General features: G+C 43.8%; 5 protein-coding genes across 5 annotated transcripts; 3 read left to right on the top strand and 2 right to left on the bottom strand.

Annotated features, from left to right (window-relative positions):
- Window positions 1-42: 42 nt before the first annotated feature.
- Window positions 43-1,486, bottom strand: O0I10_011493 (uncharacterized protein; the record flags this gene model as incomplete). The annotated part of the gene is made up of 3 exons (XM_058491460.1): window positions 43-54; window positions 115-701; window positions 769-1,486. 3 exons carry the CDS (start codon window positions 1,484-1,486, stop codon window positions 43-45), a joined length of 1,317 nt encoding a protein of 438 aa, XP_058337807.1.
- A 3,476-nt stretch (window positions 1,487-4,962) lies between these two features.
- On the top strand, window positions 4,963-6,380 carry O0I10_011492 (uncharacterized protein; the record flags this gene model as incomplete). Its single annotated transcript, XM_058491459.1, has 2 exons — window positions 4,963-5,899; window positions 5,956-6,380. The coding sequence occupies 2 exons, from the start codon at window positions 4,963-4,965 to the stop codon at window positions 6,378-6,380; spliced, it is 1,362 nt and encodes a 453-aa protein (XP_058337806.1).
- A 441-nt stretch (window positions 6,381-6,821) lies between these two features.
- O0I10_011491 (uncharacterized protein) lies at window positions 6,822-7,624 on the top strand (the record flags this gene model as incomplete). The annotated part of the gene is made up of 2 exons (XM_058491458.1): window positions 6,822-7,177; window positions 7,234-7,624. The coding sequence occupies 2 exons, from the start codon at window positions 6,822-6,824 to the stop codon at window positions 7,622-7,624; spliced, it is 747 nt and encodes a 248-aa protein (XP_058337805.1).
- Window positions 7,625-8,072: 448 nt separating this feature from the next.
- On the top strand, window positions 8,073-10,941 carry O0I10_011490 (uncharacterized protein; the record flags this gene model as incomplete). Its single annotated transcript, XM_058491457.1, has 12 exons — window positions 8,073-8,099; window positions 8,171-8,275; window positions 8,352-8,571; window positions 8,636-8,717; window positions 8,789-8,999; window positions 9,072-9,209; window positions 9,277-9,765; window positions 9,838-10,044; window positions 10,102-10,221; window positions 10,282-10,515; window positions 10,578-10,760; window positions 10,828-10,941. The coding sequence occupies 12 exons, from the start codon at window positions 8,073-8,075 to the stop codon at window positions 10,939-10,941; spliced, it is 2,130 nt and encodes a 709-aa protein (XP_058337804.1).
- A 74-nt stretch (window positions 10,942-11,015) lies between these two features.
- O0I10_011489 (uncharacterized protein) lies at window positions 11,016-12,202 on the bottom strand (the record flags this gene model as incomplete). The annotated part of the gene is made up of 4 exons (XM_058491456.1): window positions 11,016-11,263; window positions 11,320-11,369; window positions 11,429-11,968; window positions 12,039-12,202. The coding sequence occupies 4 exons, from the start codon at window positions 12,200-12,202 to the stop codon at window positions 11,016-11,018; spliced, it is 1,002 nt and encodes a 333-aa protein (XP_058337803.1).

Below are 12,202 nucleotides of genomic sequence, written 5' to 3'. Positions count from 1 at the left end.
TCAACGTACTTTTCATTGTTATCCATTTTCTATTACCAAACATCACACTCCTGACTACGCTGGGTCACTTTAAGTACATAAACATCATAATGATCATCCCTTTGCCGTACTTACGTTCCCATCCACCAATTTCCAAAGGGAATCATCTGCTTCAAATTCACCACTAAATCCGACCGATTCCAATAAATTCCGATGCATGTATAGGAATTCCACCAGATCACCTTGCATGAAAAGGTCTTCTGTGTATTCTCCTCCTAAATGAGCCGACTTGATTCCTTTTTGATTTGGGTGGATATCAATCTTCTTTGAAGGATAATTTTTGGCACCGTAATAGAGGACCTGTAGATAAGGGCAATGCTCGTGTATAGTCATCAAGATACTGGAATCGGACATTGGCGTAAGCTCGAATGACAATAAAGAAGGAAATCGACTGAGGAGATCAATCACATCATCGTGGCTAGGGGCTTCATCTTCTGATACGTCATGAAGTGCCAGGTGCGTGATCTTGGGATAACGTGATGATGGCGGTGAAGATAAAACAGGCTCGACATGCTCTGTTTCCAGAGATACAAGATTTGGACATGATTCGAGGATATCACTTAGGTCAAAATAATGGTACCCATCAATGTTCAGGTGCGTCAATGAATCAGAAATCAGTTGTAGACCATGTAATACTGGAAGATGAGGGGTTGTAGAATCACCTAATGAAAGGAAGAAGATGACATTCGTATCCATATTGCATAGATAACACTGCCCATCCATACTCACAGTATATACGCAGGTCCTTAAGATTGGAAAAGCGAGCTCGAGAAAAGAGATCTTTCAACTCTGCATCGTCAAACACATTGCCTCTTAACTTTTGAACATAGGGTGCGAATCGGATGAGTTGATCATGACCAGTCTTGAAGGTGTGGTCCTCTTGCCCGAATTCGAAAGTCAACCCCTTGGATTGCTGCAAGATACGCTCCTGCCATGTACGTGATACGTAAAGAGGCCCATACAGCTCATTCGAATCCAAGTACGTTGGCGTCATCCTTGGTACAATGTTGGTGATGACAATATCCAATGGTAGCCGGCTGATGAAATCGACTCGTTTGTTGTTGTTGGGTGCTACTTGCATGCGATGTTGCTGAAGGTGGTGGTAATATGGATCTGATGCAGACACAGCTTCAAGCCCTTGATCGTATATGGAAATCGCTGCTGCATGACGCCCTTGTTGACAATACACGTCTCCTGTACACAAGTATCCAAGCCCTGATCCTGGTAACATGGCTCTTATGGCTGCTGCATCATGTAACGCTCTATCAAACTGAGCACTGTTGGCTAAAAGCTTGGCACGCTCATTGAGCTCCTCGGCGAATTGGTGCGCTATTTGCTGTAGAGACTCGGTTGCCGTGGCAATTCGGTTGCCGTCATTACCATGTTGAGCTGTAATGTTGGCATGCTTCAGTAATTCAGACCAGCTAATGTGTTCGATCGCAGCCATTTGTCGTGGTGTGCGTGTAAGGATAACAAAGGAGTAAATGCAAGAGCGCCAATGTCAGAGGAATTTGTCGCTGCACTGGTAGATGCCTGGTTACACACACCCGTTGATCGCGCACTTTGCATTACGCTGTTGCTTCTTGCTGTTTCGAGTGGAGATGCTTACATAAATCAATGCATGCAGAAGAGTCAGCTAAGAAGACTAGCAGTTAGGAGATCAATAGAACCTTTGTCCTTTTCTCTACTATCAAAGCTACAGTATTACAATAAAAGCACGTGATCCAAAAAGTTTACTCTTCTCTTTTAATAAGCAAGTGTAAAGGTACATCCACCCACCAAATGCATACGTTAATGATGTTCACGTAGAGATCGAGGAAACAGCTTTATGTACTCAAGTGGTGATGCCCAAAAAAATAACGTGTGTCAAAGAATAACAAATAGATAGATAAACCATGATCGTCGATGTCTACTCTGATGACTACACAAGGGAGTTCTATACCTTACACTGAAATGAAGACTAGAGCATTTAACTTCGTAATACCCATATGCATCAAGGGGGTGTGCATTAAGGTGCTCACGTGAATGCAACCAAGTCTTTCAGGTACATGCATGATCATCTTACGCGCGTGCCCAAAGGGGAGTTGTGTAACAGGGTGACTCTCATAGAGAATATAGACCGAGAATCTTTTAAACATCAACCTTGTCTTCTTCCACCTCGCTCGCTCCAATGGCAACTTGCATCAACCACTTTTTTAACAGCAGACGGCGCAGTGCATTCTACCTAATGTATAACTCACTTGCCGGCATTACTCAACCAGCATCTCTTTCAGTATACGATCGTTGACAAGCTTTATTGGTGTGTTGAATATACGGCCCAGCCTTTTTCACGCGTCATGCTGCAGTTTGCATGCTTACAAGCATATCCACCCATGATCAACATTGAGCATCACGTGAGACAGCTTGCATTGGCATAGCAACGTATCCATGTACTCATATTCATGTGCATCGATATACCAAGGTAAATAATGGAAAGGATTGGGATCGTGGCAAATGGGTCTTGTCTTACAAGATTGATCATTAACAGGAGCCGTTGTTATGGTGATCCATCATTCACTTGGAGACTGGCACTGGTGTTGAAAGAAATGACATTCAATGGATATCGGTGTCAACATGGCGCCATCATGTAATCAATCAATCGATATGAGGATGAACAAGCATTGGGTGGATTCCAGCACATCATGACACAACCTGAGACGTTTGGCTTTTTACATTCCTTGGGATGGGATCGGTGCTTTATTGAAGACAAGGATGTCTATGGTGAGTTGTTTATTCAATGGCAAGGATGATGGTGACTCATGAGCAAGAATACGCTATACTCCCTCCCTACCGGAACATAAGGCCTTGATTGCTTACGGGACGCCACAGCAACACGTGAAGGTCTATGGCGACGCTCTTAGGACAATGACCGACGAGGATGTATTGAGGGATCTGATTGCTCACGCCACACTTGTCCTTCGGACAATGACGCATGAGCAGGTGTTGGAGTTGGTTGCACCGTGCTCAGGCATCCGGCGGCCAATCCATGCCATCAAGCACGCAAGTACTTGGAAGTGAGTAGATTATTCATTGAATTCCATTTCATCTTGACACAATGATTGACGTATCTATGTTACAACCTCACAAGTCGATGAGTAGGTTGAGCCTCCAAGCATTGGGCCGTTGTTTATGTAAGTGTTATCTTGCTTGCATACATTGTCATGTCAAACCTTATTTCTCATTATGATGCTTTTTCCATAATATTAGGATGGTGATGCTACTGTTGCCATTCGGGATGCCATTCCCAATGATGACCACTTCCCCTTTTGCTATGTGGTGGAAGAAATCCCCTGCTTGCTGATGGCCCTGGTGCTTGTTAATACAAAGCAGGTATCTCAGCGCTCTCGTTACTCCTACAAATGGCTTCAGGTAAAAACACACACATTGCATGCCATATCTATGGGTTCACTGTATAGCTTTTTGTTTCAAAAGGAAGCGATAATATCGCACCCAAATTGGAGGATGCCAACACAATCTTACGCAAAACGAGCGTACTGCGCAAGGAATGCGATATCGTTGCTCTCGACCCAAAGCATCGAGCCATGCACAAGAACGCGAGAGCTAAAGAAGAGCTTACTTTGCTAAAGGCAAGTATGGAATACGGTTTGACTTTTCTTATTGCACATGTGTTAACGACCTATTACATATAGAAGGAGGCAAAAGCTGTTCTATCGTCTGTTGCTGAATACTTGCATCATCCACATTGATATACGCTCGACAAGTCGTGGCGAGGAGTTGGCAAAGTTGAGGATGGTAAGAAGTTTGAATTCATCCCATGCCATCATTATCATACTAAAGATGGGAATCGTCCTTAGAGTAATTAGCAAAAGAAGGCTCTTTGTTCACTATGATGGAATTGAACGGCGTCGCCCTGTTCTATACGTAAGTAGCATCGACTTTATACCCATTATCAAAAGCATGTTTCTGATTCCTGTCACGGTTTATATAGCAAACGAACTTTGAGATGAAAGGGCGACGACGTTCTTATTATATTTGCCATGGCCGTGTTCGTGGTCGTCCTCATCCTGGTTGTGCTGCTGGTCGTAGAGTTATATGTTGGTCTTTAGGAATTCAATAAATCCAGCGGTTTGGCAATGGACAATAGAGTAGTGAGTTGAGGATTGCAAGTTGAGGCAATATGGATGATTTGGGATCTTTGCGGTTAATGGGTACGTGGAAAGTAAAATGTGGCTATGTAGGATGGTTTTGGTGATGTCCAATGGCCGACACTGGGTATACAAGCTCGGTAGTAAGGGGAAAAAGGATAAAGAACACATGCAATGGGATACATACCTGTTTTTTGCTCATTCATCCATCCACAAGAATGAAATTGCGTGTATGATAGGGTTTGCTTTTTTTCAATCATCCAATTTGCAGTGGTTGCGATTGTTGTTTCTAGAACAATGTCGTACGCAAAGCTATTGCTGTCATTGTCGCGAGGGATCGTCCGTACTAAACGAGGAAATCACGTTTTCTTTTCCCGATTTGGGAATCCAAGTGGTCCACCCCTTTTACACACACGCAGGGAATGAACAGGATTTCTTCCTTCATGCAGCTACGTACGTTTTCATTTATGGGTATCATTGCTTTCGAATAAATAAAGAGTTCTATCCTCCACAATAGGATAATTAGGTGGGGATTGTAATAACGCTATATGGTATGGTGCATCTCCGACTAAGCATTGACGTTGTATATGTATATGTATCAGGGCAATCCGATCTTCATCATGCATGTAACACAAGGATAAAGTCTTTTTACCTTCTCCCACATAAAAATGGCTGCGCTCTTTGCACTCTCCCTTTCCTCCCCATTGCCACCTCCTTTCTTTCATCCTACGCATAAAATGGGGTGCTGTGTATCTAAGAATGATGATTTTTACGAGGTATGCAACAACCAGCACATCGCATGTTCAACACGAGTCTAACAACATGCCTTGTTCTATTGCCATCAAAGAAAGAGGATTATGATGATGAGCCCTACTCCAAAGAAGAATCGGCAACCATTGTGGATCCTGAAGATTACTTACATGGCGATGATTTGGAAGGCATTCCATCCTTGTTAAACCATCCACACTTTTTATTGCTCTATGTACCTGGCAAGGATGAAGAAAAGACCAAGATGAAACTCGTCAAGCCTTCTACCGATCCCATTCATCGAAGACGTATCATGAAACGGGTTATTACTGCGAGTGGTGATGATAACAACCAAGACGTGCCATTACCGCATTATGCCTTGTCCCATCTCTGGAAAACATCCAAGCATGGCCATCAATGGGAGGACATTGGCCTTTATGTGGATGACGAGTATGGAAACCCTGTGGAGCCTGTATCCATGCGACCTGAAAAACGAGACACCATCCTTGCACTGCTCCGAGACCACCCTGATAGTTACTGGTGGATCGACGTGTTATGTGCACGCACAGATACCCCCTTGGATATCATGGGCGATATTTACGCTCAATGTTCAACATGCTATGCCATGATTGATTGTGATGATAAAACGATACCCAAACTTAGACATTACATGGACCGTATCCCTGACCAAGAAAGCTACTGGAAGAAACGCCTCAAACGCCTCAAAATGAATGATCCACAGTATGAGTATACCTTTAAGCAGTATAAGCAAGCCGTGGATGTCTTGGATACGTTTATGGAACGCGATTGGTGGAAGCGTGTGTGGACATGGCAAGAGATGGTGCTACCTCGAGAAGTAGTGTTTTTGGCTGAAACGGCAACCGAAGTATCAGGCACGCATATGCTGGATATGGAATCACTTTCTCGTCTTGAGAAAAATCTACAAACGGAGTCATTCCGTTTACCAGGTATATACGTAATTCACTTTTTACATGCCATCAGTAACTCACATTTTCCTCTATAGGCAAGCCATTGAAACGTACTGGGAGTGCCCGGTTGATGGAAATGAAACGATCACGAGACGCGGGTGAAGCTTTTCGAGATGAAAGGATCTCGTTATGGACATTGAACCACTTGTTCAAGGCGTTTGAACGATCATCAAGGCGATGCATGGATCCAGTGGATTATGTCTATGGTGTGCTCGGCGTTTTAGGATTCAAGATACGAAGGATGGACGATCCCCAGCAAGTGTGGCATTGCTTTTTCGCCGAGCTTGATAATTTTCTTACCGATGTCAAAAGGCGCTCGATGATTGATCAGCGAGATGAAATGTTCGCCGCTATAGGCGTCAATCAGGATATGAAAAATTTCGACTTACAGGCTGCACAATGCATGTCTGATGTATATACAGGGTTGCTGGATATCGACATGTTTACAGTCATGGTTTAACATGTACAGCAGGGATTACTAAAAAAGCAATAAAGGTGTCATTTTGAATTATCTTGTACTACGTCGCGCGTTGTCAGCTTTGTTTACAAAGACACACAGCTTTATTTTTGGTCACTCATTAATAAACGAAGGAGCATCAAGGGTTAGCTATCGACATGGTGGGTAACAAAAGAAAGGACGAGACATGTAAACGGTGGAAACACATGTAGTGCAACTAAGGATGCATGTGCTGGGATGAGTGCGTGTGACAAAAGGATGTGCTTGAACATTTTTCGTGGAGCTCTTTATTCAAACTCGACGTGCTTCGTTTCTTTCCAACAGCTTCGTTTCCTTGGAAACACAGCACAATGCTCAGCCGTACATGCTCTTCTTGCCAACATTAGCGGCAAGCCAAGGATGAGATGCCACACCTGTTTTGCATTCTATTGCTGACCGACCCTGATGAACGCGTTGCATGCTACGAGATGTGACCAGGCACACCATTCAGTCGCGTCAAGTTGCCAGGATACAGCAGCACGACCGAGGACAGTGCTCTCAACACGCATCATCAAGCCATTGTTTATCATACTCAACACCACTCTACCCATTGTCTGTGGCCATCCACTTGCTTATTCCATCCACTCAGCATGGGCAACTCATCAAGTTGATCAACGTTCCACTGTCCTCTCAATCATCACCAAGGCTCTTGCTCATCACAACATCAGAGCAACCTTCCAAGTGGATGAATCCATTGCTCAAGAGCTGCAACCTAATTGTGATGATGCAGATGATTGCCCTGTTGTCCAGGGTCACTATACGTAAGTATAACTGTTTTACCTCAAACCATTCTTTTTTATGCTTACTTTTTACAAAGTCCTCTGCCAGCAGAGCAGGATCATCTCCCTCTTGCTCAAGTGCAGCAAGTTCAGCAAGATCTTCAAGAACAGCAAGACCTTCAAGATGATCAAGATCACCAAGGCATCCAAGTCAAGGTAGAGGTCCAGGTCACCTTTGAGATTAGTGATCTTAATGATTGCTTTTCTTATTCCTCAAATCCTCCTCCTCCTTCTCATCCTTACCTTTCTCAAGACAATCAAGAGCAACAACTTCAACAAGAGAAAGAGGTCTTATGTGCTGGCTGCAAGCGCCAGCTTTGCTCAGGGCATGATACAGTAAAGAAGAAACAGCGCAATTCAAACTTGCATCAAGCGCGCACTAGCGGCAAGTTCCTCATTACTTTATCAGCAAATACTAAGATAGTATGAAGGGATGAGCATCCAATAAAATTTATATGGATAAAACTACAACAACATGAGGGAGTAGTGGATAAAAGAGAAGGAAATGGTATGAACAAAGGGCATGCTGCTATGAGAGCTTCCATCGTATATGAATAAAACAGCTTACAATATTTACGAGGCGACTTGTTCAATCATGGAGACCTTTTGGATTGCGTAGGGGATTGGGATCTTCATGCAAGGTGAGTGATAGGATGGCTGCTTTTCCTCCCTTTATGACCTGAGCCTATTGTGTATGTGTTGGTGGATGAAAAGGTCAGGTGACATCGCATGCCGGGAATATAGCCGCTTTACAGAGAAGCCGTTCCGATTTCGGAGACTGGGAATTTAGCCACTGTGTGGTGTGTTTCTGCCGCGTGCGTATACTTTTTTTCTTGAACACCCATCGTCGACTGTTTGTAGACAGCTTTCATTTACAATGTACAACGGCCAGTATCCTCCACCCGTACGTCTCTACTTGCATCTCCTTTTGATCCTTTATTCTTTTCTCAACTGACCGATTATCGATTAACATAGCCCCATGGTGGTTTTCAGGGCAGTCCACCTGTTTCGCCATCTATGGGATCGCCTTGGCAAAGACCTCCATCTGATACACATACACCACCCGTGCCACCTTCAGGAGTAAGTTTATATACATCCATTTATTATCATACATTCAACACAAAAGGCTCACTATGACTATTCTATGTGTGTATAGCCTGTATGGCGAGAACATCAAAACGCTCAAGGGAAGAAATATTGGTTCAACACAGTAACGCGACAGAGTACGTGGGAAAAACCAGAGGAGCTGCTTACTCCAGAAGAGAAGGCATTGATGAGTTGCCCTTGGAAGGAATATAAAACCCCAGAGGGAAAGACCTATTACAGCAATACCCAGACAAAGGAATCACGTTGGGTCATACCCGAGGATTATAAAGGTATAAATTCACCCAAATAGGTTACATGAACTATTATGGGAGATCTTACGTTGCTATCATTTAGAACTTCGTGATAAAGCAGAACAAGCCAAAGAACGAGCAGCAGCAGCACAAGCACAAGCACAAGCACAAGCACAAGCAGAAGTGTACGTCCATTTTTGTGGCATGATTTTTATTACTACGCATGGGAAAAAAAACTTACACATCCATCCTTTAGTTCATCTCGCCCTTCTCCTATACCAGGTACAGGTAGTGATGTGAGTGGTCCTCCTTCTTCAACAAGTACGCCTATGGGTACACCACAACAGCAACGAGGTCCCATTCGTCAACCCCCACCTAGTGCCACGCTTTTATCTCAAGTGCCTGCTGTTGAATTTGCTACCAAAGAAGAGGCAGAAAAGGCATTTGTCAAACTGTTACGAGAAACGGCAAGTGATAGGACTGGATGGGAGTTTCAATGGGAAAAAGGGATCATTTATATATATGTGGTATATTATTAGGGTGTGCGACCGGATTGGACGTGGGAACAAACGATGCGAGAAATTATCACCCATCCGATGTATCGTGCTTTGCGTACAGCAGCTGAACGAAAGGCGGCGTTTCATCAGTATATTGACAAGGAAGCCAAACGTGAACGTGTAAGCCCCATGACTCTATATCCCAAGGATGGTGATGATGATTCTTTTATTCACCTATTGGTTTTAGGAACTACGTGAGGAACGAGAGACTAAGCAACGCGTGGCGTTTTTCCATATGCTTGAGAACACCAAAGACATCAAACCCTATACACGCTATCGTACAGCCGCCAAACTTTTGTCACAACAACCCGCCTTCAATCAAGTCAAGTCTGACAGCCAACGTGAAGCCTATTTTGATGAATACGTGCATGGATTACAACGACGTGAAAAGGATCGACTTCGTGAATTACGCAAGAGCAGCATGGATCAATTTGCGGACTTGTTACGCCACATGCCAGAAATCACCCATGAGACCGGATGGCCTATGGCACAAGAACTCTATAAAAAGCACCCCACGTTTGAGAACCCAAAGGCATTTGAGGGCATGGACAAGTTGGATTTCTTGGTGGTGTATCAACAACACAGCAAAGAGTTATGGATGGCACCCTTTGATGACTTTGAACGACAAAAGCAACAAAAGAGACGTCAACATCGGAAAGCACGTGATGCATTCAAGGTAGGTCAACAAAGCGAGCACGGACCACAGAGTATATTTTTAATCATCCGAAAACTCAATTTTTGAAAATAGACGCTACTCGATGAGTATTACCAAAAAGGGGTGATCAACGCACGGACCCTATGGAAGGAACTTTATCCGCACATCAAGGAGGATCCTCGGTACTTGGATCTCTTGGGCATCCCTGATTCTTCTCCCCTCGATCTCTTTTGGGACATGTTGGATGACTTGGATGAGAAATTGTATCATGAAAAGAAGGCTGTGTATGATGTGCTCAAGGTATGAAAGAACAAGGATCACGTGGGATACACTTAAAGCTGACGTATGTTTATCTAGCAACATGACTTTGAAGTGACTGTGGATACAAAGTTTGAAGAATATCGTGGCATCCTCGACCAAGATCCAACTCTCAAGGACCGAGCTACTGAAAGCAACATCAAAATAATCTTTGATCATGTAAGTCGCTGTTCAGGTGTTTTGTGTACCTTCAAGGTTTCCTAACGTGGATTTGCCTAGCTTCAAAACAAGGCTGTGCATCGACTCAAGGAAGAAAAACGACGTCAAGAAAGGAAGCTGAGGAAAAAGATGGATGCATTACGTTATGCCATGAAACATTTGGATCCCCCTGTGAATGTTGAGGATACTTGGGAAGCCGTGATGCCACGTATTGAACATTTACCCGAGTACCAGGCCATTGATTCTGAACAAGCAAGAATGGAAGCTTTTGAAAAGTTTATCAAGCGACTCAAGGTACCAAAAAGAAGAGCTGTGCATGTGTGTGTGGATACTCATGGGATTGTTGTTGCTTATAGGAGAAACAAATGGAGCAAGATGATGAGGAAGAAGAGGGAATGATCAAGGAAGAAGATGAAGCCTATTATTCCAAAGGTCACCATCACGGACGATCACATAGCTCTCGAAGATACAAGTATGCCCGACGTGATTCGGATCGGGAAGATGAATTGGGATATGATGAAGAAAGAAGGAAAAAGAGGGTAAGTTGGTTTGGAATGGAGGATAGGTGTATGTTGCATCATCTCATTTAATGGCTTTTTTCTTTAGCGTCAAATGATGTCCCATCGAGAAAGTTTGGATCAGCCATTAGCTGGAGGGCATTCAAGTGCAGAGGAAGGTGAAGCTTTGGATGACTATGAAAATGATCCACGTCGACGATAGGCTTTTTTAAATAGTATTGACCAATAAAAAAAGCATTTTTTATATCCAAACAAGAAACAAAAAAGGTATACTACTTAGTTATCATTAGAGGTCGTTGTTGGTGGTGGACCCACAGGACGTTCAACCTTGTCTGCTGGGATTCTTTCCAAGATCTTGACAGGATCGCCTACACGAATGGTGCCCTTGGTGAGGGGAGCGGCATCCACACAAAAGTAGCCTTGCTTGGGATTGGTGGTCAAGTTGCGTTTGACTTTGAGATAATCCAATACACCTGATTTGCCCCAATCATCCTTGATCCCGGTATCTTGATTGAATCCAGGCACTATGCTCTTTACTTTAGTGACCCATCATCATCCTAGCCCATTTTCTTTGTATTACCTGTACAACGAGCCGTAGGTCGCATCACATAAAATGTCACTTCACCAATCCTTCATGCATCATCATGAGTCATACTATTCCTCCAAAAGGCCAAGGTTTGTGAACTTACTGGACGACAAGCCATTCATCTTCATCCCATGCCACGGTACCAGAAATGGTGAGGTTATTGCGGAATCGATCAATAGGAATGGATTGGCCCTTGCTTAATCCTGATTGGATCAAGTTGTTATTGACGTCTTCAAGACTTGACTCGCATCCAAACGAAATGGGAGATGAATCCGAAAATGCAGTGTGAATGCCAGGTAATCGATCATGGGAAGGTCGCGAATAATCTTGTTCATCAATCGCCACTAATCGTGCTGGAGGTACATCGGGTCCTACACCGCCCATGCCGCCATCATCGCTGTGTGGATTCATTTGGTTGTGTTGGCGATGATCCTTAAAGAATTTGCCAATCCATGCTGCTGCTGCATCGCCCATATCATAGGCTGTGATGGTATCCTTCCATACGGTGACGGTGAGGCGATTGTTTTCTTCTTTGGGAGGTGTCAAGGGCAATGTCAAATCAGGTTGGCCTGGTCCTGTCAATGTCAACGTGTCGTTCTTCACATCCACCAAAGGACGGATCAAAGCCATCGAAGAATATTTGCTATTACATGTGTGTGTGTATGTCAATAATGAATGTGCTGCTGCTGCGTGCGTATATGTGTTGTATATACCGTTGAGTAATAAAACGCTTGTTGCTTTCTTCAATAAACATGAATCGTCGATCGTGTTTGGGTCCAAGTGCACCAATCTCGCATTCGTCAAGTTGAACACAGTGACATGACTTTACAGGGTAAATGCGAATAGCGGAAAGGGTGGGTTCTGCTGCAACAGGCAT

The sequence above is a fragment of the Lichtheimia ornata genome, assembly GCF_029851405.1.
Source record: "Lichtheimia ornata isolate CBS 291.66 chromosome Unknown scaffold00091, whole genome shotgun sequence".
Classification (NCBI taxonomy): domain Eukaryota; kingdom Fungi; phylum Mucoromycota; class Mucoromycetes; order Mucorales; family Lichtheimiaceae; genus Lichtheimia; species Lichtheimia ornata.
Note: the sequence above shows the minus strand (reverse complement) of the source record. Positions and strands in the feature narration are given on the sequence as shown.